The sequence below is a fragment of the Ammospiza nelsoni genome, chromosome 25 (assembly GCF_027579445.1).
Source record: "Ammospiza nelsoni isolate bAmmNel1 chromosome 25, bAmmNel1.pri, whole genome shotgun sequence".
NCBI classification, from domain to species: Eukaryota; Metazoa; Chordata; class Aves; order Passeriformes; family Passerellidae; genus Ammospiza; species Ammospiza nelsoni.
The window spans coordinates 2,015,573-2,042,214 of NC_080657.1; the positions used below are offsets into that span (position 1 = coordinate 2,015,573).

A 26,642-nucleotide genomic window follows, 5' to 3' on the forward strand; every position below is an offset into this window, starting at 1 on the left:
GTCCAAGGAATGACTGGTCACAGAGCTTGGAGGGCTCTTCCAACTTACATTGATTCTGTACAAAAGCATAAAAAATCAGGAGTGGCCACACACCTGATGTTTAAGGGAATCCTCTAAAGGTACCAGGATATCCCTAAAAACCCAGTCAGGCCAAAAAATGCATCTGGAACATGATGGATGAACCTTTTTTGCTCCAAAATCAGTGGTAAAATTCCAAATTCAGCGGTAAAATGAACACCTCCATCGGGAAACAGTTTATATTTCAGTTTTCCAACAGGCAGCTGGAGATCCAGGGGAGTTCCCAGGATCCAAGGGAGGCTCTGGTGTTCTCCAACACTCCCAAGAAAAACCTGGCAGATTCCCATTTTCCACTCACAGCAAACAGAGCTTGAACCGATCCTCTGGAATCAGCTCCCTCTTGGCAAAAGGAGCAAAAGGAGCGTGGAAAAACATTCCCATGGGAACATATGGAGGGCTCAGCTGAGCTGTGCTCACAGCAGGGAGATTCCTGAGGGGAAAAATGAGGGAAAAACATCTCCATGCCAGCTGGGAGCCCCATGGACACTGCCCAGCCCGCAGGAATTCCTCCCCCTCACCACCCACGGCTCATCTGAGGGGCTGGAGGTTGATCCATGGCGGAGAAATTCCCTGATCCATGAGGGAGGAATTCCCTGATCCATGAGGGAGGAATTCCCTGATCTATGGAGGAGAAATTTCCTGATCCATGAGGGTGAATTTCCTTATCCATGAGGGAGGAATTCCTTGATCCATGAGGGAGAAACTCCCAGATCTATGGAGGAGAAATTCCATGATCCATGAGGGAGAAATTCCCTGATCCATGGAGGAAAAATTCCCTTATCCATGGAGGAATTCCCTTATCCATGGAAGAATTTCCCTGATCCATGGAGGAGAAATTCCTTGATCTATGAGGGAGGAATTCCCTGATCCATGAGAGAGGAATTTCCTGATCCATGAGGAAGAAATTCCCTGATCCATGGAGGAGGAATTCCCTGATCCATGGAGGAGGAATTCCTTGATACATGAAGGAGAAATTCCTTGATCCATGGAGGAGGAATTCCCTGATTCATGAGGGTGAATTTCCCTGATCTGTAAGGGAGAAATTCCCAGATCCATGGAGAAGAAATTCCCTGATCCATGAGGGAAGAATTCCTTGATCCATGGGGGAATTCCCTTATCCATGGAGGAAAAATTCCCTGATCCATGAGGGAGAAATTCCCTCATCCATGCAGGAGAAATTCCCTGATTCATGGAGGAAAAATTCCCTGATCCATGAGGGAGAAATTCCCTGATTCATGAGGGAGAAATTCCCTCATTCATGGAGGAGGAATTCCTTGATCCATGAGGGAGAAATTCCCAGATCCATGAGGGAGGAATTCTCTGAATCATGAGGGAGGAATTCCCAGATCCATGAAGGAGAAATTCCCTGATCCATCAGGGAGAAATTCCCTCATCCATGGAGGAGAAATTCCCTTATCCACAGTGTAGAAATTCCCTGATTCTTGGAGGAATTCCCTGATCCATGAGGGAGAAATTCCCTGATCCATGGAGGATGAATTCCCTGAGAAATTTTCCTTCCCAAAGCTCCAGCTGGAGCCTTCCCTGCTCTCCTCCTCCTCCTCCAGGGTCTCTCCACGCTGCTGGAACCCCCCTGATCCCAAATTTTCTTTGGGAGAGCAGCAGGAGGGGTTAAGGAGGTAAAAATGCACATTTTTTCCCTTGGCTCTGCTGGTGGCAGATGCTCTCATCTAAAATTCAAATTTGTTCAGATCTGGACAGGGAATCCAGCTGTACTCTCCAGCTCTGCTGATCCAAGCTGGAATTTTGGGGGTAAAATATCAAACCACTGTGCTTTCAGTGAGGCTGGGAGATAAAAAAAAATCCCAGAAAAGCTGTGAAATTCCCATTCCTGGAGTGCTGGGATAGTGGAAGTGGCCCTGCCATGGGGACTGGAGCAGCTTTGAGGTCCCTCCCACCCCAGAGCATTCTCTAAATTCATGATTCCATAAAATAAAGCTCGGAGCCACTGGTTTTATTGAAATAATGCAAACAGAAAATGGAAGGCAGGGGTAAGGAAGGGGCAGGGGATGAGGCTCCTTCCAGGAAAAGCTGCTGGGGACACCTCTGGAATTCCAGCTGGAGCGTTTTCCTTGGATTCACTCCTCACAAAGGACAAAATGCAGCTTTGGGCCAGCTCAGAGCAAGGCCAGGCTGGGGTTTTACACCCCAGGGCTGCACTGGAGCTGTTCCCACCCAGGGAAAAGGTGAAATGAAATTTCACCATGAAATTTTCTAAAAAAATCCCTTTGCCACGATTTTTCTCCTGAGAAACTGAGAAACCTCAGAAAAAAATATAAACAATAATTATCTGATTGCTTAGAATGTAGTCTGGAGGTTACCAACAAGTGCATCTTGGATTAGTTCCATGTTAATTTTTTTTTAATTAATGATCAATCTCAGCCAGCTGTGTCAGACTCTGGTCAGTCATGAGTTTTTATTATCATTCTTGTTTAATCTTCTGATGTCTCTTTTTCTTTAGCATAGTTTTAACATATAATTTTTTAAAAAATATAATATCATAAAATAATAAATCAGCCTTCTGAAAACATGGAGTCAAATTCCAATTTCTCACCTCACAAACACCACAACAGCCTGGGAATGCTGAGCCATGGAGCAGGGGGGTGTTCCCAGCCTGACAAAACCAGGATTTTATTGGGAAACACTTCTAGAGATGTGAACAGAGCCAAGAACAATGGGGGGATTCTCTTTGGAATGGGGTCTTGCCCAAAATCCTACAAAAATAACAAGATGTGGATGGGAAAACAGGGAGAGGAAAAAAATCCCTGGCACTTGGGAGCAGAATTCCAAAAAAATCCCAAAATTTGGGAAGCACAGAACCTTCCAGATTTCTCTGTGATTCCATGAAATCCCTGCATCCCAAAGCACAAATCCCATCCCAAAAATCCCTTAAAATCCCCCAAAAACTCAGCTCAGGAGCCTCCTCCACGCTGTGACCTCAGGGAAGCAGCTTCTCCCTTTTTATTTTTTGGTGTGGATCCAAGGAAAAAAAATTGGAATTTGGCAGCTCAGATGGTGCCACCCCCACGCTGGGAACTCAACAAGGGGTTGTAAAAAAATCCCCCAAAACTCAAAACTCACCCAGCTGGTGCTGGCCCTGCTCTTCCTCCTCCTCCTGTTGAGTCACAGCCCCAAATTCCTGCAAATCAAAGGAAAAAAATTGTGAGGATCCTCGTAAAGGGATGCAAAAAATTAATTAAAAATAAAATAAAAAAAGGGAAAAGAAAGAGAGATTCCTGCATGCAATTACACATGAAGGAAAAACATGCAACTTCAGCTGAGCTATGGACATTTCACAGGAAACAGCAATTCTGGGGGGGCTAAAAATTGAGATTTTCAAACAACTGAGCAGAATTTGGGTTTGGTTTTTTTTTTGTTGTTTTGGCAGTAGCAGGACTAGCTTGGATTCATGTTCATTTTACATCTTTTATCCTTTCAAAATGCAGGATATTTAAAGATCCCTTTTGGCCCACATTCCATCCCAGTGCATCTGCCAAGGGCACATTATTAAAAGTTATTGCTAATTTATGCCACGTGGGTTGGTTTAAATCTTTATATTTAAAACATTTTTTTTTCTTTTTTCCCTTTTTTTGGTTTTTTTTCCCCTTTTACATGAAATTACCATCTGAAGGGTCGGCTGGGTAAGAAGTTTACGTCACAGGTTTATGGAAAAGAGAAATGTGCTGGATTAAAATCAGACATTTAGGGTTTTACCTTTTGGGCTTTGCGGTGCCTGTTTTACACATCCTGAATTCTCCTGCTGATAATTTTCCTTTAAAAGGGGGGGCATAGGCTGAGCTTTTCATCACATTATGCCCTGAAAGCTGACTCCAAACCAGTGTTGAAAATTCAGTTATTTGCATTTTAATAACAATCTACAAATACAACTTTTGTGTGTGGTTTTTTTTTTTTTTTTTTTTTTTTTTAATTATTTTTAAATATTCCCCTCCGTTCATGCGCTGCAGTTTTTGGTTTTTTTTGTGATTTTTTTTTTTTTCCCTAAAATTTTATTTTTCACCCCCGAGCAGTTTAATCCTCTTCCCCTTAACATTCCAAATTCATCTGCTGGATGGGAAATAACAAACCAATGAAGCATTGATTTTTTAAAAAATAGAAATATTTTTTTAATTAAATATCTCTACATGCACACCCTCTCACAAAGGATTTAAGGAGCAGCTGCAGCACTGTTCACCACCAAATATTTCATTTTTTAAGGGTCTTTTCCAAGGAAAAGCAGCAAAGGGGGGGGTTACAGAAAGGAAATTCCTTGGAATTCTCAGCATTCCTACTTAAACCAGCCTCTGGAATATTCTCTGAGGCCACCTGAAATCTGAATCATCAAGCAAAGAACCATCAAATGCTTCCCCAAATTCAGATTTCTGGCTCCAAAACTGCTTTCAGCAACTTCCAGGGGGTGAAAAACAATTTTTTTTTTGGTATTTTTCATATTTTTTAAAGTAAATTTAAGCTCGACAAGCTCGAAAAATTTTTGTTTTGTCACGAGAATTACCAAAAAACCACCATGTTTTAGAAATGCCTCCACAATTTTAAATGAATAATAATAATAACAAAATAAGAATAATAATAAAAAAAGACAAATTAAGTTTAGCATGGATTTAGAGTTGTTTGAAAAAAAAAAAAGAAAACCTCCAAAAACAAATGACAATTCATCACATTTACTTTGATTAAAAAAGGACTAAACTTTATTGACAGATTGAGACAGACATTTTGACACGTTTTGAGCTACCTAGTTAGGCAGACTTTACACAAAATGTTGCATTTTTCTCTTCCAGAACAGAGTGGGAGGACAGTGTAACAAATCCAATTAGGACTTTATCTTTATGTACAAAGTGAAATTTGGGTTGTTTTTTGTCTGGTTTTTTTTAATTTTGTTTTTTTTTTTGTTTTACAGCTGCAGTGTCCCTTTTTATGCAAAGCTCGTGCTGAGATACACTTGAAGAAGTGGCTGGGACTGCTTGAAAATGAGATTTTTTTAGAGTGAGGTTGAAATTTTCATCATTTTCTGCCTCAATGGGCTACAAAAAACCAGAATTTTACAGGTCTACACATGGAATATTCTTTTTATCAAACACTGGGTAATCAGAGCCATATTTTGGTTTTTTTCCCTCAAAAATTGTTAATTTAGAATTAAACTAAAACCCCTTTCCACTGGAAAAATATTCCCAAGCATATCTCAACACTGCAGGGGGGCTAGATTTCAAAATCCACATAAGAAAAGTCAATTTTTTACCAACCTAATTTTTCTTTTTAAGTCAATTCTCTTTAGAAAATGCTATTTAATTTGTTTGGAGGATCCTTTGGGTTAAAATTTAAACTTCAAGATTCACCAGCAATCTCCTTTTTAAAGGTTTGGCATCTGAAGTTATTTTTTGGTTTGTTTTTTTTTTTGTATTTTGTTTTTTAAATGGTGGCAGCCACTACCGTTACATTATGATTTTAATTCTTAAAAAATAACCCTGAATTTTGAAATGTAGCCTACTTTGGGATTCTGCAACTACAACCTTTATGGGTTCCTTTAAAACAAACTTTAAAAGTTTTAACAAAACCTTAATTTCAGCACTAAGCAAAGCATGTCACTTTTGGAAACTAACATTTTTTTTTAACTCGCTTTTTAGGATATTTTTTTTTGTCTTTTTTTTCCTTAAAAAAGGTACAGTTTGTTTTTTTTGTTTTTTTTTTTTAACCTAAAAACGACAAAGAAAGAAAAGCCATCTACACACTGAAAGAAGAAAAAAAAAATTAAAAATAATAAAAATTAAAAAGTTGTTGTTGTGTTTTTTTGTTTTTTTTTTCCCCCCCTTCTAAATCTATTTAAAAATTCATCAAGAAATCACTACATACAGAAGCCAAAATGCAGGGTGAGGATGGAGTGGGAGGAAAAAAAGGGCCGGGAAGAAAAACAGGGAGACAATTACTTGTCTGCTGTGGGTAAAGCAACGGGAATCCTGGGAGATACAAGAACCAGAAACAAGAGTTTGCTCCTAAATTGGGGTTTTTGGCCCCGTTTTTGGGGTCAGTAGCGGCCATAGGGGTGTTCTCTGTAGCCCCCCTTGACTGGCCGGGCTGGGGGCGCCTTCAGGGAGGGCCGGGTTCCATTCCAGTCGTCTTGGCCTGTGGGGAGAAGGAGAGAGAGAGAAAAGGTCAGGGTTGGGTGGAGGGAGGTGGGAAAGGGCTGGAAATGGGGTGGGAGATGGAGGAGGGAAGGTGGGGATGGGGGAGAATGACTGATCAAAATGGCTCCTCAAAACAGGACCCACAAAACAGCTCCTGATGCCCAAAACCAGCTCCTGATTCCTCAAAATAGCTCCTCGAAACAGCTCCCCCAAACGAGCTCCTGATCATCCAAAAACAGCTCCCCCAAAACAGGTCCTGATCCTCCAAAAACAGCTCCCTAAAACCAGCTCCTGATCCCCCAAAAACAGGTGCCTAAAACCAGCTCCTGATCCCCAAAACCAGCTCCTGATTCCTCAAAACCAGCTCCTCAAAACAGCTCCTGATTCCTCAAAATAGCTCCTCAAAACAGGTCCTGATTCCCCCAAAATAGCTCCTCAAAACAGGTCCCACAAAACAGCTCCTGATCCCCAAAACCAGCTCCTCAAAACAGCTCCCCAAAACCAGCTCCTGATCATCAAAAACAGCTCCCCCAAAACAGCTCCTGATCCCCAAAAATAGCTCCTCAAAACAGCTCCCCCAAAACAGGTCCAGATCCCCAAAATCAGGCCCCCAAAAACAGCTCCTGATCCCCCAAAAACAGCTCCTCAAAACAGGACCCACAAAACAGCTCCTGATCCCCAAAGCCAGCTCCTGATTCCTCAAAATAGCTCCTCAAAACAGCTCCCCAAAACCAGCTCCTGATCTCCCAAAAATAGCTCCCCAAAACAGCTCCTGATCGCCAAAGCCAGCTCCTGATTCCTCAAAATAGCTCCTCGAAACAGCTCCCCCAAACCAGCTCCTGATCATCAAAAACAGCTCCCCCAAAACAGCTCCTGATCCTCCAAAAACAGCTCCCCCAAAACAGGTCCTGATCCCCCAAAAACAGGTGCCTAAAACCAGCTCCTGATCCCCAAAGCCAGCTCCTGATTCCTCAAAATAGCTCCTCCAAAACAGCTCCCCAAAACCAGCTCCTGATCTCCCAAAACCAGCTCCTGATTCCTCAAAATAGCTCCTCAAAACAGCTCCCCAAAACCAGCTCCTGATCATTAAAAACAGCTCCCCCAAAACAGGTCCTGATCCTCCAAAAACAGCTCCCTAAAACCAGCTCCTGATCTCCCAAAAATAACTCCCCAAAACAGCTCCTGATCGCCAAAACCAGCTCCTCAAAACAGGTCCTGATCCCCCAAAACAGGTCCTCAAAACAGCTCCCCAAAAAACAGGTCCTGATGCCCAAAACCAGCTCTCCAAAACAGCTCCCCAAAACCAGGTTCTGATCCCCAAAACCAGCTCCTCAAAACAGGCCCTGATCCCCCAAAATAGCTCCTCAAAACACGTCCCACAAAACAGCTCCTGATCCCCAAAGCCAGCTCCTGATTCCTCAAAATAGCTCCTCAAAACAGCTCTCCAAAACCAGCTCCTGATCCCCCAAAAACAGGTGCCTAAAACCAGCTCCTGATCCCCAAAACCAGCTCCTGATTCCTCAAAACCAGCTCCTCAAAACAGCTCCCCCAAACCAGCTCCTGATTCCTCAAAATAGCTCCTCAAAACAGGTCCTGGTCCTCCAAAACAGCTCCCCCAAAACAGGTCCAGATCCCCAAAATCAGGTCCCCCAAAACAGCTCCTGATCCCTCAAAACAGCTCCTCAGAAACAGCTCCTGATCCCCCAAAACCAGCTCTTGATTCCTCAAAATGGCTCCTCAAAACAGGTCCTGATTCCCCCAAAACAGCTCCTCAAAACAGGTCCTGATTCCACCCAAAAACAAAAAACAAACCTGATCCCCAAAAACAGCTCCTGATTCCTCAAAATAGGTCCTGATCCCCCAAAATAGCTCCTCAAAACAGGTCCCACAAAACAGCTCCTGATCCCCAAAACCAGCTCCTGATTCCGCAAAATAGCTCCTCAAAACAGGTCTTGATCATCACAAACAGCTCCCCCAAAACAGGTCCAGATCCCCAAAATCAGGCCCCCAAAAACAGCTCCTGATCCCCCAAAAACAGCTCCTCAAAACAGGACCCACAAAACAGCTCCTGATTCCTCAAAATAGCTCCTCAAAACAGCTCCCCAAAACCAGCTCCTGATCTCCCAAAAATAGCTCCCCAAAACAGCTCCTGATCCCCAAAAACAGCTCCTGATCCCTCAAAACACCTTCCCAAAACCAGCTCCCCATTCCCCAAAATCCAGCTTGTGACCCAGCAAAACATCTTGACCAAAACAGCTCCTGATCCCCCCAAATCCAGCAAAACAGATGCCCCAAAACAGCTCCTGATCCCCCAAACAGCTCCTGATCCCCCAAACAGCTCCTGATCCCCCCTAACACTTCCTGATCCTGTGACTGTTCCAGCCACATGGAACTCCACACCTTTGGCAATCTGGGATGTCACCTGGGCAGGAAATTTGGGGTCTCCTCCCAAATTCCCTGTGTGAGGAGCAGGAACGGTTCTGGATGTGCCCAAACCCTGCCCAGCAACAACAAAACTCCAGAGCCAGTCCCAGAGCAGCCCTGGGGAGGGAAATGAACTCTGGCCAGCCCAGAGCACCTCTGGGGACAGGGGACAATGGTTCCCTCTCTCTCTGTCACATCCAGATGCCATCCCCAGCCTGGAGATGGGAACTGCCCCCAAAAATAAATAAATGGGGACAGGGGACAATGGTTCCTTCTCTCTCTGTCACATCCAGATGCCATCCCCAGCCTGGAGATGGGAACTGCCCCCAAAAATAAATAAATGGGGACAGGGGACAATGGTTCCTTCTCTCTCTGTCACATCCAGATGCCATTCCCAGCCTGGGAATTCCTTCAAAAATAAATGGGGACAGGGGACAATGTCTCCCCCTTCTCATTGCCACAGCCAGGTGCCACTCCCAGCCTGGAGATGGGAACTGCCCCCAAAAATAAATAAATTGGGACAGGGGACAATGGTTCCCTCTCTCTCTGTCACATCCAGATGCCATCCCCAGCCTGGAGATGGGAACTGCCCCCAAAAATAAATAAATGGGGACAGGGGACAATGGTTCCCTCTCTCTCTGTCACATTCAGATGCCATTCCCAGCCTGGGAATTCCCTCAAAAATAAATGGGGACAGGGGACAATGTCTCCCCCTTCTCATTGCCACAGCCAGGTGCCACTCCCAGCCTGGAGATGGGAACTGCCCCCAAAAATAAATAAATGGGGACAGGGGACAATGGTTCCCTCTCAGTGCCACATCCAGATGCCGTTCCTAGCCTGGGAATCCCCTCAAAAATAAATGGGGACAGGGGACAATGTCTCCCCCTTCTCAATGCCACTCCCAGCCTGGAGATGGGAACTGCCCCCCAAAAAAATCAGAGCAGCCACAGCTGAAGGCAGCAGGAGGCAGGGAGGGACCTCTGGAATGTCTTCCCAAGGAATTCCTTGGTTTATTTTGCTTTTTTTTTTTGGTGAATTTTATCCCAGCTCGTTCCTCCCCTCACTTTTACCCTCCCAATTCTCTCCCTATGGGTGGGGAGTGACAGCAGGGCGTGGGGGCCCTTTGGGGTTAAATCACCAAATTTTGGCTCAGCCCAGCTTAAATTGGGAGTTTTACATAATTGAGATTAGCTAAGCTTTGCTTACTGAGTCAAACTGGCTCCAGAGAGCCAAGGAGAGGCTCCCTCATGACATTTAAATCCAATTTTTAAGCAGATTCACAGAGTCAGGGTTTGTGAGGATAAAGGAAGCAGATGGAACCACATAAAACCCAGCCCATGAAAATCAGACTGCAGCACAAGTGCTGTGGGTGGAAATCCAGACCTCCTGAAATATTCTAAAGCTACAAGGAAATTTAAACATTTCCAAAGATAAAAAATGGATTTTTTTTTAAAGAAAAAAAATCTTGATTTTGAGAAAATCAAGCTTGAGAAGAACCTAAACCCACAGAAAAGTTGTTCAAACCTAAATAAAAACACCCCTCAATTTTTTATATCCAGACATTGGAAAACAGCAAAACTGACCACAAGCAATTCCCAACCCCTCCCTTATCCCAAAATTCCCAGACATACCATAAGCTTCATAGGTTTCCTGTGCCTCCCCATGTCCATAATCATAATATTCTGTATCCCTGCAAAAACAACGAGGTGGTTACACACAGGGAAATCCCATTCCCACACTGCCACCAAAAACAGGGAAAGAGAAAATGCTCTGAGCCCTGGATTCAAGCAGAACTCTGCAGCTCCACTGGCTTCAAGTGGGATTAAAAAAGGGAAAAAAAGGGGGAAAAAGGGGGAAAAGGGGAAAAAAAGGGGAAAAAGGGGAAAAAAAGGGGGAAAAAGGGGAAAAAGGGGAAAAAAGGGGAAAAAAGGGGAAAAAAGGGGAAAAAGGGGGAAAAAGGGGGAAAAAGGGGGAAAAAGGGGGAAAAAGGGGGAAAAAGGGGGAAAAAGGGGGAAAAAAGGGGGAAAAAAAGGAAAAAGGGGAAAAAGGGGGAAAAAGGGGGGAAAAAAAGGGGAAAAAGGCCATGCAGGATTCCTTTGGGAAGAGGGAATCCAATTCACCCTTGGCCCCGGCTGTAGCAGCTCAGGAATGTTTCCATTGGTTTCAAATGGGATTTAAAAAAGGGAAAAAAGGGAAAAAAGGGGGGAAAAAGGGGGGAAAAGGCCATGCAGGATTGCTTTGGGAACAGGGGATCCAACCCACCCTTGGCCCTGGCTGTAACAGCTCAGGAATGTTTTCATTGGCTTCAAATGGGATTTAAAAACAGGGAAAAGAGGGGAAAAAGGGGAAAAGAGGGGGGGAAAGGGAAAGAGGGGAAAAAAGGGAAAAGAGGAGGAGAAAAAGGGAAAAGAAGGGAAGAAGGCCATGCAGGATCCCTTTGGGAAAAGGGAATCCCACTCACTCCTGGCCCTGGCTGTAGCAGCTCAGGAACGTTTCCATTGGCTTGGAATGGGATTTGAAAAAAGGGAAAAGAGAGGGAAAAAGGGGAAAAAAGGGAAAAGAGGGGAAAAAAAGGGGGAAAAAGGGAAAAAAAGGCCATGCAGGATTGATTTGGGAAAAGGGAATCCCACTCACCCTTGGGCCTGGCTGTAGTAGCCCTCGTAGCCCTCATAGCTCTGCTCTGCGTACGCGTCATCGTAGCCCTGTGAGCATGGGGACAGAAAAGTGTCACCACCCCAACACCATACCAGTGGTCCCTGGTGATCCCAGAACCATCCTAAAGGTTTCTGGTGATCCCAGAACCATCCCAATGGTCCCTGGTGATCCCAGAACCAGGAGTCAGCGGGATCCCAACACCATTCCCAGCAGTCCTTGGTGATCCCAGCCCCACCCCACTGATCCCTGGTGATCCCAACCCACCCCACTGATCCAACATTATCACACTGATCCATGGTGATCCCAACACTATTCCCACTGATCCATGGTGATCCCAACACCATCACACTCCCCCCTGGTGATCCCTGGTGCTTCCAGGCCTATCCCACTGATCCCTGGTGATCCCAGAAATACCCCACTGATCCCTGGTGATCCCAGCTCCATCCCACTGACCCCTAGTGATCTCAGCACCACCCCATTGATCCCTGCTGATTCCAGCATTATCCCACTGATCCCTGGTGATCCCAACACTATCTCACTGACCCCTAGTGATCTCAGCACCACCCCATTGATCCCTGCCGATCCCAGCACCATCCTACTGATCCCTGATGGTCCCAACATCATTCCCACTGATCCCTGGTGACCCCAGCCCCATCCCACTGATCCCTGGTGACCCCAGCCCCATCCCACTGATTCCTGGTGACCCCAGCCCCATCCCACTGATCCCTGCACCATCCCACTGATCCCTGGTGATCCCAGGACCACCCCATTGATCCCTGGTGACCCCACTGATCCTTGGTGATCCCAACCCCATCCCACTGATCCCTGGTGATCCCAGCTGATCCCAGCACCACCCCATTGATCCCCGGTGATCCCAGCGCCACCCCAGCGATCCCACTGATCCCCAGTGACCCCAGTACCACCCCAGCGATCCCACTGATCCCCAGTGACCCCAGTGCCACCCCAGCGATCCCACTGATCCCCAGTGACCCCAGTACCACCCCGCTGATCCCACTGATCCCCATCCCAGCACCCCCCCACACCCACACGGCCGTCATTAACCCACGAATGCCCACAATGAAGCCCCGCTCACGTATTCCTCGTAGCTCTCCGGCACGGGGGGCGGCGGCAGGGGTATCCTCTGGATGCCAGCTGCCCGTGCCCGGGGGGCAGGGGCTCCCCTCACGGCCGGGGGCGGGGGCACCCCCCGGGCCATGGCAGCGCCCCGGGCCAGGGCCCCGCGCACGGGGGCGCCCCGCACCAGGGCACCCCTGGGAGGAGGAGGAGGAGGGGGCCCGACCCCACGGCCCCTGCGGAGACACAGAGAGGTTGGGCAGGAGCTGCTGCTGCTCTGGGGAGACCCAGCATGGGATGTGTCATTGTCATGTTCTCTGGAGAGTCCCAGCATGGGGATGTGGCACTGTCATGTTTCCTAGAGAGTCCCAGCATGGGCATGTGGCACTGTCATGTTTCCTAGAGAGTCCCAGCATGGGCATGTGGCACTGTCACATCTCCTGGAGAGCCCCAGGATGGGCATGTGTCACTGTCCTGTTTTCTGGAGAGCCCCAGGATGGGGATGTGTCATTGTCATGTTTTCTGAAAAATCCTCTTTGCTCAGGATGGGGATGTGTCACTGTCATGTCTTCCAGAGAGCCCCAGGATGGGGATGTGTCACTGTCATGTTTTCCAGGATGGAACCATGGATGGAACCATGGATGGAAACCATTGATGGAACCATGGATGGAAACCACTGATGGAACCATGGATGGAACCATGGATGGAACCATGGATGGAAACGATGGATGGAAACCATGGATGGAACCATGGATGGAACCATGGATGGAAACCATTGATGGAAACCATTGATGGAAACCATTGATGGAACCATGGATGGAACCAAGGACAGAACCATGGATGGAAACCGTGGATGAAACCATGGATGGAACCATGGATGGAAGGACAGAACCATTGATAGAACCATGGATGGAACCATGGATGGAACCATGGATAAAAGCATTGATGAAACCACTTATGAAACTATTGATGGAACTATTGATGGAAACCATGGATGGAACCACGGATGGAACCACTTATGAAACTATTGATGGAACCATTGATGGAACCATGCACAAAACCATTGATGAAACCATGGATGGAAGCATTGATGAAACCACTGATGAAATTATTGATGAAACTATTGACGGAACCACTGCTTAAACTCAGCCCAAATCCCCCCCAGTGTTGGAAGACACCCCAAACACGATGCCCTGGGCCAGAAGCCCAAAGCCAGGCCTGGCCAAGCAGCAGTTTAACCCCTGTGAGAGCCCAGCTGAGGGTGAGGGCAGCATTCCCAGGCTGGCATTTTGGGAATACCTTGGCACAGGGGGAGGGGGAGGTGGGGCTGCCCCCCGGCCCCGCCCGGGGACGCCTCGGCCGCGGTTGGGCTCCGGGACCCCGTTGAGATAGGAGAGCTCCAGGAACTGCTCCTGGCAGATATCATCCATCATGTCCTGAAATGAGGATAAAAATGAGGATAAAAATGAGGGTAAATAAGGAGATAAAGGAACAGCTCTGGGATATCACAGCCTGGGATGAAACAACTGCATGGGCCTCAGGAAAATCTGCTTTTAGTGGGATTGGCTGCAGCTTTCTCCAAGGTTCCAGCCCTGCAGCTCCAGGTGGTGTTCCCAGAATGCCAGGAGGATTTATGGGGACAGCCCAGGTAGCTCTGAGCCCACAGCTCCTGTTAAAGGGGCAGTGAGCCCACGGAAGGTGACCCTGCAGTGCTCCCACTCCCAAAGGAAAGGGTGGGATGCAGATATCCCTTCCCAAACCCAAGGGGGGTTTTCAAATTCTGAGGGGTGCAGAGTGTGCCGGGCAGATCCCTGCAGATCCCTTCCCTGGGGACCAAGGGCCAGAGGAGATCATCCAGAACCATCCCAGTGATTCCCAGTGATCCCAGAACCATCCCAGTGACCCCAGCAGTTCTTGGAGGTCCCAGAACCATCCCAGTGATTCCTAATCCATCCCAGAGCTCCCTGGAGATTCCAAAACCATCCCAGTGATCCCAGACCCATCCCTGTGCTCCCCAAACCATTCCAGAGCTTCCTGGTGATCCCAGGACCATCCCAGCGATCCCAAAACCATCCCAGAGCTCCCTGGAGATCCCAAAATCATCCCAGTGATTTCTGAACCATTCCAGTGATCCCTAGAGATCCCAGCACCATCCCAGTGGTTCCCAGTGATCCCAGCACCATTTCAGTGCTCCCTGGAGATCCCAAAACCATCCCAGTGGTCCCTGAACCATCTCAGAGCTCCCTGGAGATCCCTGAACCATCCCAGTGATTCCTGGAGATCCCAAAACCATCCCAGGGCTCCTTGGAGATCCCAGCATCATCCCAGAGCTCTGTGGACATCCTAAAACCATCCCAGTGATCCCAGCATCACCCCAGAGCTTCCTGGAGAAGCCAGAACCATCCCAGTGATCCCTGGACATCCCAGACCCATCTCAGAGCTCCCTGGAGATCCCAAAACCATCCCAGAGCTCCCTGGAGATCCCAAAACCATCCCAGTGGTCCCTGAACCATCCCAGAGCTTCCTGGCAATCCCAAAACCATCCCAGTGATCCCTGGAGACCCCAAAACCATCCCAGTGGTCCCTGGAGATTCCAGAATCATCCCAGTGATCCCCAAACCATCCCAGTGCTCTCTGGAGATCCCAAAATCCTCCCAGCGGTCCCTGAACCATCCCAGAGATCCCTGGAGATTCCAGCACCATCCCAGTGATCCCTGGAGACCCCTAAACCATCCCAGTGGTCCCTGGAGATCCCAAAATCCTCCCAGCGGTCCCTGAACCATCCCAGAGATCCCTGGAGATTCCAGCACCATCCCAGAGCTCCCCGAAGATCCCGGTGATGATCTCCCAGCCGAAGCGCGAACCTCCCCATTTCCCCCCCCCGAATTTTAACACCCAATTTGAATTTAAATTTTAATTTTGGAAGAAGCTCCCTGAAGGAGCAGAGAACTCACAGGGACCAGGAACTTCTTGACCTCCTCCATGGCGTGGGCCATGAGGGCGTAGGCCTCGCACGGGGGCCCGAACACCTCGATGAACACGTGCAGGTCCATGTGCAGGTGCGCGTACTTGGGGTCACCGCCCTTGCGCAGCTCCTCCTCCTGCAGAAACCCCACAAATTCACAAAAAATGGAATTTGTAAGGAGTTTTTAAATTTTATAGGAATTAGGAATGAGAATTGATGGAAACCATTTTAGATGGTTTTGTACATCTGTGGGCAAACACTGAGATATATTGATATTTGGGATCCTCCCCTTTGAGCAGCTCCTCCTCCTGCAGAAACCCCACAAATTCACAAAAAATGGAATTTGTAAAGAGGTTTTTAATTTTATAGGAATTAGGAAACCATTTTAGATGGTTTTGTACATCTGTGTGCAAACACTGAGATATATTGATATTTGGGATCCTCCCCTTTGCGCAGCTCCTCCTCCTGCAGAAACCCCACAAATTCACAAAAAATGGAATTTGTAAGGAGTTTTTAAATTTTATAGGAATTAGGAATGAGAATTGATGGAAACCATTTTAGATGGTTTTGTACATCTGTGGGCAAACACTGAGATATATTGATATTTGGGATCCTCCCCTTTGCGCAGCTCCTCCTCCTGCAGAAACCCCACAAATTCACAAAAAATGGAATTTGTAAGGAGGTTTTTAATTTTATAGGAATTAGGAAACCATTTTAGATGGTTTTGTACATCTGTGGGCAAACACTGAGATATATTGATATTTGGGATATCCCCCTTTGTGGAGCTCCTCCTCCTGCAGAAACCCCACAAATTCATAAAAAATGGAATTTGGAAAGAGGTTTTTAATTTTATAGAAATTAGGAATGAGAATTGATGGAAACCATTTTAGATGGTTTTGTACATCTGTGTGCAAACACTGAGATTTACTGATATTTGGGATATCCCCCTTTCTGGAGCTCCTCCTCTTGCAAAAACCCCACTAAATTATAAAATTAATTTTATTCATTATTTTACTTCTTTATTTTATAATTTTTTTTCAAGATACCTTGAAGATATTTCTCTTTTTCAGGCTGTTTTGCAGTTATTTAAGAAGCTACAATCTGAAAGTACAAAACCTTTTTGTGCTGCTCAAGTAAAATCAGAATTAAGCTACAGCTCTGTTCAAAATAAGCAGGAAAAAATAAAAATAATATTTTTCCCATTTTTAAAAATATTTTTTTGCTGTTTGAAAACCTCTCCTGGTACTTTGTGACCCAAAATTATTCAAATTTTGGTAACCAAAAATTATGAGGAACACATTGCTCCAACATCCCCACTGAACCAGAAGAATTTAAAGATTTCAGAGCAGCTAAAAAAGGGATTTTTATCTTTTTATAGACAGGAAAAATATCCTTTTAATGAATGGCTCTTGAGGAGAAGAATCCTTATTTTATCAATTTTTTAATTAATCTTTAATTGAACTTTTTTCTAGTTTAATTTTTAAGAAAAACGCTTGGAGAGCTGTTAATTCTCACCAAAATAAATGGAATTTTGGTTTTCCTCACCTTGGCTTTGTCCCTCATGGAGCCTTTCCCCAGCACAGAGATTTTAGCACCAGTTTCTTCCTGAAGTCTCTTAATGGTGTTGCCTTGGGGTCCCAAAATCTTCCCAACAAAGTTGAACTAAAAATTAAGGAAAAAACAAGAAAAATAAATCAGCTCCAAAACTCCAAAAATGTTTCTGAATCTTCTGTTGGTTGACCAAAAAAAAAAAAAAAAAATCACATTCCCACAGGAAAATTGAAGTTTTGAAAGGAAAATTTCAATTTCAAATGGAAAACTCAAGAGGGAAATTCAAGTTTCAAAAGGAAAAATTAAGTTTCCAAAGGAAAATTCAAGTTTCAAGAGGAAAGTTCAAATTTTAAAAGGAAAATCCAAGTTTCAAAAGAAAATTCAAGTTTCCAAAGGCAAATCCAAGTTTCCAAAGGAAAATCCAGCTTTGAAAGGAAAATTCAAGTTGTTTCCAAAGGAAAATCCAAGTTTCTGAAGGAAAACTTAGGATTCCAAAGGAAAAATTAAATTTAGAAAAGAAAATTCAAGCTTTGAAAGGAAAATTCAGGTTTCAAGAGGAAAATTCAAGTTTTAAAAGGAAAAATTAAGCTTTGAACGGAAAATTCAAGCTTCCAAAAGAAAATCCAAGTTTCAAAAGGAAAATCAAACTTTGAAAGGAAAATTCAAGTTGTTTCCAAAGGAAAATTCAACTTTCAAGAGGAAAATTCAGGTTTTTAATCTTTCTTTTAATGAAAAAGCCAAATGTTCTAGCAGAAAAAAATAAGTTGAATTAAATTGTTCAACCCCAACATCTGCAGCAGCTTTCCAGCAAATCTTTAAGGAATTAAATGTAAAATAAATATAAAAAAAGCTCCACCCATGGAATTGTCTGTTCCAGCAATCCAAGATCCCAACGTGCGTCACCACTCATCCCAAAATATTCCAAAAATTCAATATATTACAAATAAAAACCCAAACTACTCCTTATTTTTCCAAAGAAACCTCTTGAATTTTGGTTGAAAATGAAGATTTCACTCCTGCTGCCACAAAATCCCACAGAAAAGAAGAAAATCTCAGAGATTTGGTTGATTTTTTCTGGCCTCACCTTGGGGTATTGTTTGACAGGGATCAGAACTCGTTCCTTCAGCTTCATATTCTTGTGGGAAAATAAATCCAGGTAGTTTTCCTCCTCATCCTTCTTTGTTGTCTCTCCTTTCTGAATTTTTTCAATTTCTAAATAAAAATAAATCAATATAAATAATAAAATTAATATTAATAATAATATAAAATTAAAATAACATTAAAATATTATAATGGTAAATATAAATATAACGATAGGATTATAAAATTTATAAAAATAATATAAATAATGATATGAAAACAAAATAAATATATTATAGATAGAAATGATAGTATTATAAATAATCATGCATAATTAATAACATATATTATAATTAGTAATATAAATATAATAATATAATAAATATAAATATTATAAATAGAAATAATGATCTAAAAATTGGTTTTTATTTTCCTTAAACAAACATCAGATCACAGATGGAATCACAAGGACAGAACCCTACAAATACCACAAGGAAATTCCTCTGCCTTCCCCTAAACCCACAAAGAAACCACCCCAAAATACATTAAAATTCAATATTTTTGCTAAATCAGGACAAAAATCAGGAAGAATTTGATGAAAAGAAAACAAAATTTAAAAAGCAGCAGCAGAGGAATTCCAAACTTTGGGAATTCCAGGTTCGGGGAACTTTGAGAATTCCAAGATCTGGAAATTTCAGGCTTTGGGAATTCCAAATCTTGGGAATTTCAGGCACTGAGAATTCCAAGATCTGGGAATTCCAGGCTCTGGGAATTCCAAGTTTGAGAATTCCAGGCTCTGGGAATTCTAAATTTTGGGAATTCCAAATTTTGGGAAATCCAAGTTTGAAAATTCCAAGCTTTGGGAATTCCAGGCTCTGGGAATTCCAAGTTTGGGAATTCCAGGCTCTGGGAATTCCAAGTTTGAGAATGCCAAGCTTTGGGAATTGCAAGTTTTGGGAATTCTAAATTTTGGGAATTCCAAATTTTGGGAAATCCAAGTTTGAGAATGTCAAGCTTTGGGAATTCCAGGCTCTGGGAATTCCAAGTTTGGGAATTCCAAGTTTTGGGAAATCCAAGTTTGAGAATGCCAAGCTTTGGGAATTCCAGGCTCTGGGAATTCCAAGTTTGGGAATTCCAGGCTCTGGGAATTCCAAATTTAGGGAATTCCAAATTTTGGGAAATTCAAGTTTGAGAATGCCAAGCTTTGGGAATTCCAGGCTCTGGGAAATCCAAGTTTGAGAATTCCAGGCTCTGGGAATTCCAAATTTTGGGAATTCCAAGTTTGAGAATTCCAAGCTTTGGGAATTCTAGGCTCTGGGAAGGAAAGGTGAGATTTGGGATGGGGCACAGAGGGAGAAACTCCTGGGATGGCAACGGGAATGGGCACTGAGGTGGGAATGGGAATGGCCACAGAGGGGAGAATGGCCACTGAGGTGGAACAGGAGTGGCCACAGCTCTGGGAATGGCCACTGAAGTGGGAATGGGCACAAAGGTGGGAACAGGAATGACCACAAAAGGGAGAACGGCCACTGAGGTGGAATAGGAGTGGTCACAGCTCTGGGAATGGCAACAGAGGTGGAACAGGAATGGCCACTGAGGGGGGAACGGGAATGGCCACTGAGGTGGAACAGGAATGGCCACAAAGGTGGGAAGGGGAATGGCCACAGCTCTGGGAATGGGAATGGCCACTGAGGTGGGAGTGGCCACAAAGGTAGGAATGGGAATGGCCACAAAGGTAGGAAGAGGAATGGCCATTGAGGTGGGAAGGGGACGGGGCAGAGCTGCAGGAATGGCCACTGAGGTGGGAATGGGCACGGCCACAGCTCTGGGAAGAGGAATAGTCACAGCACCAGGAATGGGAACGGCCACAAAGGTAGGAAGGGGAATGGCCACTGAGGTGGGAATGGAAGTGGCCACAGCTTTGGGAATGGCCACTGAGGTAAGAATGGGAATGGCCACAGAGGTGGGACAGGAGTGGCCACTGAAGTGGGAACGGCCACAAAGGTGGGAATAGGAATGACCACAAAGGTGAGAATGGCCACTGAGGTGGGAATGGGAATGGCCACAGCTCTGGGAATGGGAATGGTCACTGAGGTGGAACAGGAGTGGCCACTGAGGTGGGAATGGCCACAGCAGCAGGAATAGCCACAAAGGTGGGAAGGGATATGGCCACAGCTCTGGGAATGGCCACAAAGGTGGGAATAGGAATGGCCACAGAGGTGGGAATGGCCATGGCCACAGCAGCAGCAATGGGAATGGCCCCACAGCACTGGGAATGGCCCCTGAGGCAGGAACAGGACTGGCCACAACTCTGGGAAGGGGAATGGCCACAAAACCGGGAAGGGGAATGGCCACCGAGGTGGGAATGGTCACTGAGGGAATGGGCATGGCCACGGCAGCAGGAACGGGAATGGCCCCTGAGGTGGGAACAGGAGTGGCCACAACACCAGGAAGGAGAATGGCCACTGAGGTGGGAACAGGAGTGGCCACAGCTCTGGGAATGGGCATGGCCACAGCAGCAGGAACGGGAATGGCCACTGAGGTGGGAACAGGAGTGGCCACAGCAGTGCCAGCTGTTGAGAACGTCGCCACGGTTGAACAAAACAAAAACTGAAAAGCGCAAACTGAAATGGTTTCAGAAGGACCCAGCCTGAGACAGCAGGGGACAGTGTGAGGGGGCACTCTGGGGACAGGATTTCCATGTGGAAGGACAGGAATGAGGGAACCTCCACCAGGAGAGCCTGCACTGCACTGAAGGAGCTCCAGGGTGAGCCCTGCACCCTCAGTGCCCTCAGCCCAGCAGGATCCAGCAGGGAATTCCTTGTGGGATCTCAGCACCTCAGGATGGAGGTGCAGAGAGGCCGAGACCACCCTTGGGGGGCTCGGGAATCCTGGAATGTTGCCAGAAGTGTCTGGTGGCAGGATTTTGATCCTACACAGGAGATGAGACCTGTATGAGGACTGGGAGGAATTCACTGGGTGAATGGTGAAGGGATAAGTTAATTAGAGTGTAAAACACAGGGTTTAGGATTTTGGTACAGGGGGGTCTAAAGAAGTAAGATGGAGGAATTGGGGCGTGTCCTGTCCTTCTTCTTCTTCTTCTTGGCCTCCATCTTCTGTGGTGATGGTGGCACTTGGGGATTGGTTATTACTAAAAGTGCACCGGTTAATAAGAGTAGAAAGTATTGGAGAAAAATTATAAATATTGTACATGTAACTTCGAGTATAAAGATAAGTGACCGCCCGGGGGCTTCGGCAGTGTGCCCATGGCTGGCTTGCTGTGCAGACCTCTGTCGGGCTGAAAGAAAATCTTTTAGATAAACAATTAATAAACACCAAGACCGAGACAAGATCAGAAGTCTCTCCTCGTCCTTTGAAGCGTCGGCTCTTCAAGGCCATCCCTGGGCCTTTCCAGAACACCTAAACAGCCTAAAACAGCAGCAGAAAACCTTACATTCCTGGGGGCTCCCCCAGCCCCTCCCTGCTCCCATTCCCAGCTCTCCTGGAATGACACCGCTCACACATCCTGGGAAATCCAGCCTGGAGCTTCTCCGTGAAATAAACCCGACTAAAATTCCCAAAAATTCCCCAAAATCCCAAATCCCGCAGCTGGGATGTCTCCTTTTTCCCAAAGGGAAAGCAGAGAGAGCTGTGCCCTTCACACCTCCCCTGCTCTTTCAAAAAGGATTTTCTTGTTCCTATGGGAAAGGAAGGTCACACAGACCCCAAAGCCCAGGAGGGAAATGTGGATTATATTTGAAAATGCAACAAATCCCAGATTTCAGTTTCTCTTTAGGATCACAGAACTCTCAATGCAGCCACTTCCACACCAGAGTCCATGGAATCAATAAGAATCCCAACACTGCCAGGCCCTTCCTCCCAAAAAAAGCCAAAAAATCACAATTTCCCCATCTAAAAATACAGAACCACCACAGCATTTTAGACAGCTTTAAAATGTTGTTTAAAGAAATAAATGCAGAATTTCAGCAGGGTTCCCTCCCCGAGGCAGCCTGAGCAGCTTCCACTTCTGGGAGGGGAAAATGGATGGAATGAGAATTTTGCTGACACTCAGGAGCAGTTGTGGCTCTGGAAATGATTTTTGTGCAGCACAGCTTTGGCCCAGGCTGAAATTCCAAGGAATCCAGAGCAATCTGGGGCTCATCCAGGCCAAAAAATTCCCCTAAATCCATCATTTAACCTCAAATTCTTCCTCATTGTTTTCCTGCTCAGCTCACCTTGCACTGGGAAGAATTCATTATTATTATTATTATTATTATTATTATTATCATCATCATCATCATTACATCATCATCATTTTATAGCAATATTATCCCAATTATTATAATATATAATAATATTATTATCCCCCCCAAAAAGTGATTTTCAAAATACCCACAGCTGGAGCCGCTCCAATTTTAAGTCCCCCACAGCTGCAATCATTACATTAATAAATTAATAAAAAATTAATTAATTAATTAAAAACCCTCCTAAATCCTTGTTACACCCTGAGGCTTTGCAGATGCTGCTCTTTGTGGGGGAATTTGCAAATTTTTTGGATTTCCTTTGCCTGGGAGGCATCAGAGCTGAGCTGGATGAAGAATCAAAACTCTGCATTTTTAAGCCCTGACACAATAAATAATTAAAAAAAAAGCAGGCGGAGAAAGAAATAGTTTTAAAAATTCAAATTAATAGCTTTTAAATTATTAATTAGAATGATTGAATGAAATAATTATAAAATAGCTTATTATTAAATAAATTACTATCAAACAATTATTGAATAAATCATTATTGAATAAATTACTATTTAATAAATTATCGTTAGATAATTTAATTATATGTAAAATTTAATTGAAATCATGTAAATATTTCAATAAATATTTTTTAAAATCACAATAAAAAGTAATACAATTAAATAAATTACTAATACTCTTATTAATGATAGCAATGATAGCAATAATATTATTAACAATAAAATAGTAAGAATAAAATTAAAATAACATCAATTAAATAATAATGATAATAACAATGATAATTATAGTAATAGTAATAACAAGAATAATTTTAAAAGCGGGGGGAAAAATTTTTTTAAAGTAGTGGTGGAAATAATAATGACAATGGTAATAGTAATAATAATAGTAATAATAGTAATAATAAGTGGGGAAAATTTAAGCAGTGGCAGAAATAATAATAACAACAGGTAGGAAATAGTAATAATGATAATATTAATAGGAAAATAATAAAAATTATAATATTAATAGGAAAATGATAATAATGATAATATTAATAGGAATAAATAACTTAAAAAATCACGGATGGAGATGAAATCTGAACAGATCCTTGCATGGAAAGCAGAGATTGGGAATTTTTAAACTGATTCCTGTTTTTGAGGGGGGGGGAAGGGAAGGGAAGGGAAAAGGAAAAAGGAAAAAGGGAGAAGGGAGAAGGGAAAAGGGAGAAGGGAAAAGGGAGAAGGGAAAAGGGAGAAGGGAAAAGGGAGAAGGGAAAAGGGAAAAGGGAAAAGGGAAAAGGGAAAAGGGAAAAGGGAAAAGGGAAAGGAAAAAGGAAAGGAAAAAGGAAAGGAAAAAGGAAAGGAAAAAGGAAAGGAAAAAGGAAAGGAAAAAGGAAAGGAAAAAGGAAAGGAAAAAGGAAAGGAAAAAGGAAAGGAAAAAGGAAAGGAAAAAGGAAAGGAAAAAGGAAAGGAAAAAGGAAAGGAAAAAGGAAAGGAAAAAGGAAAGGAAAAAGGAAAGGAAAAAGGAAAGGAAAAAGGAAAGGAAAAAGGAAAGGAAAAAGGAAAGGAAAAAGGAAAGGAAAAAGGAAAGGAAAAAGGAAAGGAAAAAGGAAAGGAAAAAGGAAAGCTCGGCTGGGCACAGAACAAAGGCTGCCATTTCCATTTCCATTTCCATTTCCATTTCCATTTCCATTCCAGCAGGGAAAATTCCCCGCGGCTCTTTCAGGTTCTGTTTCAGCTCCTCTGTCCCCGGGGGTGCAAGGGCTGCCCTGATTTCGCCTCCAGCTCTTCCCCACAGCTGCTTGCAGGGATTTTTCTGGGAATCACGTTTCCAGCAGCCTGGTGTGCCGGCTGCCTTTAACCCTTGTGGGGAAAGGAGAGGAGATGTCCCCAAAGCAGGACAGGCCCAAAGGGACACGGCATGCCCAGGACTGGCACTGCCACCCTGGATCTGCAGGGAGCTCGGGGATGGGTGCTGAAGAATTTGGCATCAATGCTTCTACTCCCTCCCAACATCACAATTACCATTATTAGGAACATATTTACTATTACCACCATGTTTTTTTTCAATTATTAAACGTTTCTCTCACAGGTTTTCAATTATTAAATGGTTCTCTCACTGCCACCCTGGATCTGCAAGGAGCTCAGAGATGGGTGGTGAAGAATTTGGCATCAGTGCTTCTACTCCCTCCAAACATCATAATTACCATTATTAGGAACATATTTACTATTACCATCATGTTTTGTTTCAATTATCAAACGGTTTTCTCACAGGTTCTCAACTATTAAACGGTTCTCTCACTGCCACCCTGGATCTGCAGGGAGCTCAAGGATGGGTGGTGAAGAATTTGGCATCAATGCTTCTACTCCCTCTAAACATCACAATTATCATAATTATCAGCATATTTATTATTACCACCATGTTTTGTTTCAATTATTAAACGTTTCTCTCACTGCCACCCTGGATCTGCAAGGAGCTCGGGGATGGGTGGTGAAGAATTTGGCATCAATGCTTCTACTCCCTCTAAACATCACAATTATCATAATTATCAGCATATTTATTATTACCACCATGTTTTGTTTCAATTATTAAACGTTTCTCTCACAGGTTCTCAATTATTAAACGGTTCTCTCACTGCCACCCTGGATCTGCAAGGAGCTCAGAGATGGGTAGTGAAGAATTTGGCATCAATGCTTCTACTCCCTCTAAACATCACAATTACCATAATTAGGAACATATTTACTACTACCATCATGTTTTGTTTCAATTATTAAACGTTGCTCTCACAGGTTTTCAGTTATTAAATGGTTCTCTCACTGCCACCCTGGATCTGCAAGGAGCTCAGAGATGGGTGGTGAAGAATTTGGCATCAGTGCTTCTACTCCCTCCAAACATCATAATTACCATTATTAGGAACATATTTACTATTACCACCATGTTTTGTTTCAATTATTAAACGTTGCTCTCACAGGTTTTCAATTATTAAACGTTTCTCTCACTGCCACCCTGGATCTGCAAGGAGCTCAGAGATGGGTGGTGAAGAATTTGGCATCAATGCTTCTACTCCCTCTAAACATCACAATTATCATAATTATCAGCATATTTATTATTACCACCATGTTTTGTTTCAATTATTAAACGTTTCTCTCACAGGTTCTCAATTATTAAACGGTTCTCTCACTGCCACCCTGGATCTGCAGGGAGCTCGGGGATGGGGGGTGAAGAACCGGGCATCGCTTGTTTCTCCATCCAAACATCCCAATTACCATAATTAGCAGCGTGTTTACTATCACCGTCACGTTTTATTTTGATTATTAAACGTTTCTCTCACGGATTTTCAATTATTAAACGCTTCTCTCCCTGCCACCCTGGATCTGATGATCACCCATCATCTGGGGTGATGAAGAATTGGGCATCACTTCTTTCTACTCCCTGCCGACATCACAATTATTATTTATCAGCGTATTTATCACTACCATCACGTTTTATTTCACTTATTAAACGCTTCCCTCAAGGGTTTTGATTCTCTTCATTCTCCCATCTGCCTGAGGCCACACCACAAGCGCTAACACAACATAATACAGCAAAACCACCAATAAAACACACACAAAACTCGCGGCTCTGCGGATTAAGCTGCGATTACACAGGGAAATATCTCATTTTAACAGGGAAATAGCTCATTTTAACAGGGAAATATTTCAAGGAAATATCTCATTTTAACAGGGAAATAGCTCATTTTAACAAGGAAATATTTCATGTTAACGGGGAAATATCTCATTTTAACAGGGAAATATCTCATTTTAACAAGGAAATATCTCATTTTAACAAGGAAATATTTCCTTGTTAAAATGAACTATTTCCTTGTTAAAATCATATATTTCCTTGTTAAAATGAGATATCTAATTTTAACAGGGAAATAGCTCATTTTAACAGGGCAATAGCTCATTTAACCCCGGAGCCAGAACGGCCATGGGGCCCCGCCCGTGCCCGGTGCCGGTACCTGCGGTCAGCAGCTGCATGGCGTGCGTGAAGGACGGGTCCAGGCTGTCCTTCTCAGCCATCAGCTCGGGCAGATATTTGTTCTCGGGCTCCATCTTACCGGCGCCTGCGGCCCCACCGGACGGCGGCTGCGCTCCGCTGGCGGCCCCGCGGGCCCCTCCGCCACGGGGCGCTCGGCGCGGCGGCGGCGCGCGGCCACCGGGGCCCTGTCCCCGCGATAAGCGACCGGCGGGGTCGTCGCGACGCTGCATGAGGCGGTGGCGGGGAGGGGAAGCGGCGGCCGGGCCGGGCCGGGCCGGGCCGGGGACGGCGGCGGCGGCGGGAGCGCAGCGGCCACACCGCCCGCGCAGCGCCCGGGCCGGAAGTGCCGCGCCGGAAGCTCCGCCCCCTCCCGGTGTCGGTGTCTCTGTGTGTGTGAGGGGGATCCGCGGCGGG

The 26,642-nt window shown here is 44.7% G+C and overlaps 1 protein-coding gene across 3 annotated transcripts; it reads right to left on the reverse strand.

Moving 5' to 3' along the window:
- Positions 1–422: 422 nt before the first annotated feature.
- KHDRBS1 (KH RNA binding domain containing, signal transduction associated 1) lies at positions 423–26,505 on the reverse strand. Of its 3 annotated transcripts, XR_009420006.1 has the most exons (11): positions 26,209–26,505; positions 17,984–18,111; positions 16,894–17,010; positions 15,338–15,484; positions 13,683–13,819; positions 12,403–12,619; positions 11,289–11,356; positions 10,286–10,344; positions 6,033–6,228; positions 3,178–3,235; positions 423–508 (listed from the first exon to the last, which is right to left on the reverse strand). XR_009420006.1 is itself a non-coding variant. In XM_059488891.1 (9 exons), the coding sequence occupies exons 1-9, from the start codon at positions 26,456–26,458 to the stop codon at positions 6,131–6,133; spliced, it is 1,221 nt and encodes a 406-aa protein (XP_059344874.1). In that variant the 5' UTR covers positions 26,459–26,505; the 3' UTR covers positions 4,772–6,130. The 3 variants fall into 3 exon arrangements, 1 of the variants encoding a protein (XP_059344874.1); XR_009420005.1 differs by lacking the exon at positions 423–508 and having other exon boundaries at positions 2,496–3,235; XM_059488891.1 differs by lacking the exons at positions 423–508; positions 3,178–3,235 and having other exon boundaries at positions 4,772–6,228.
- Positions 26,506–26,642: the final 137 nt, after the last annotated feature.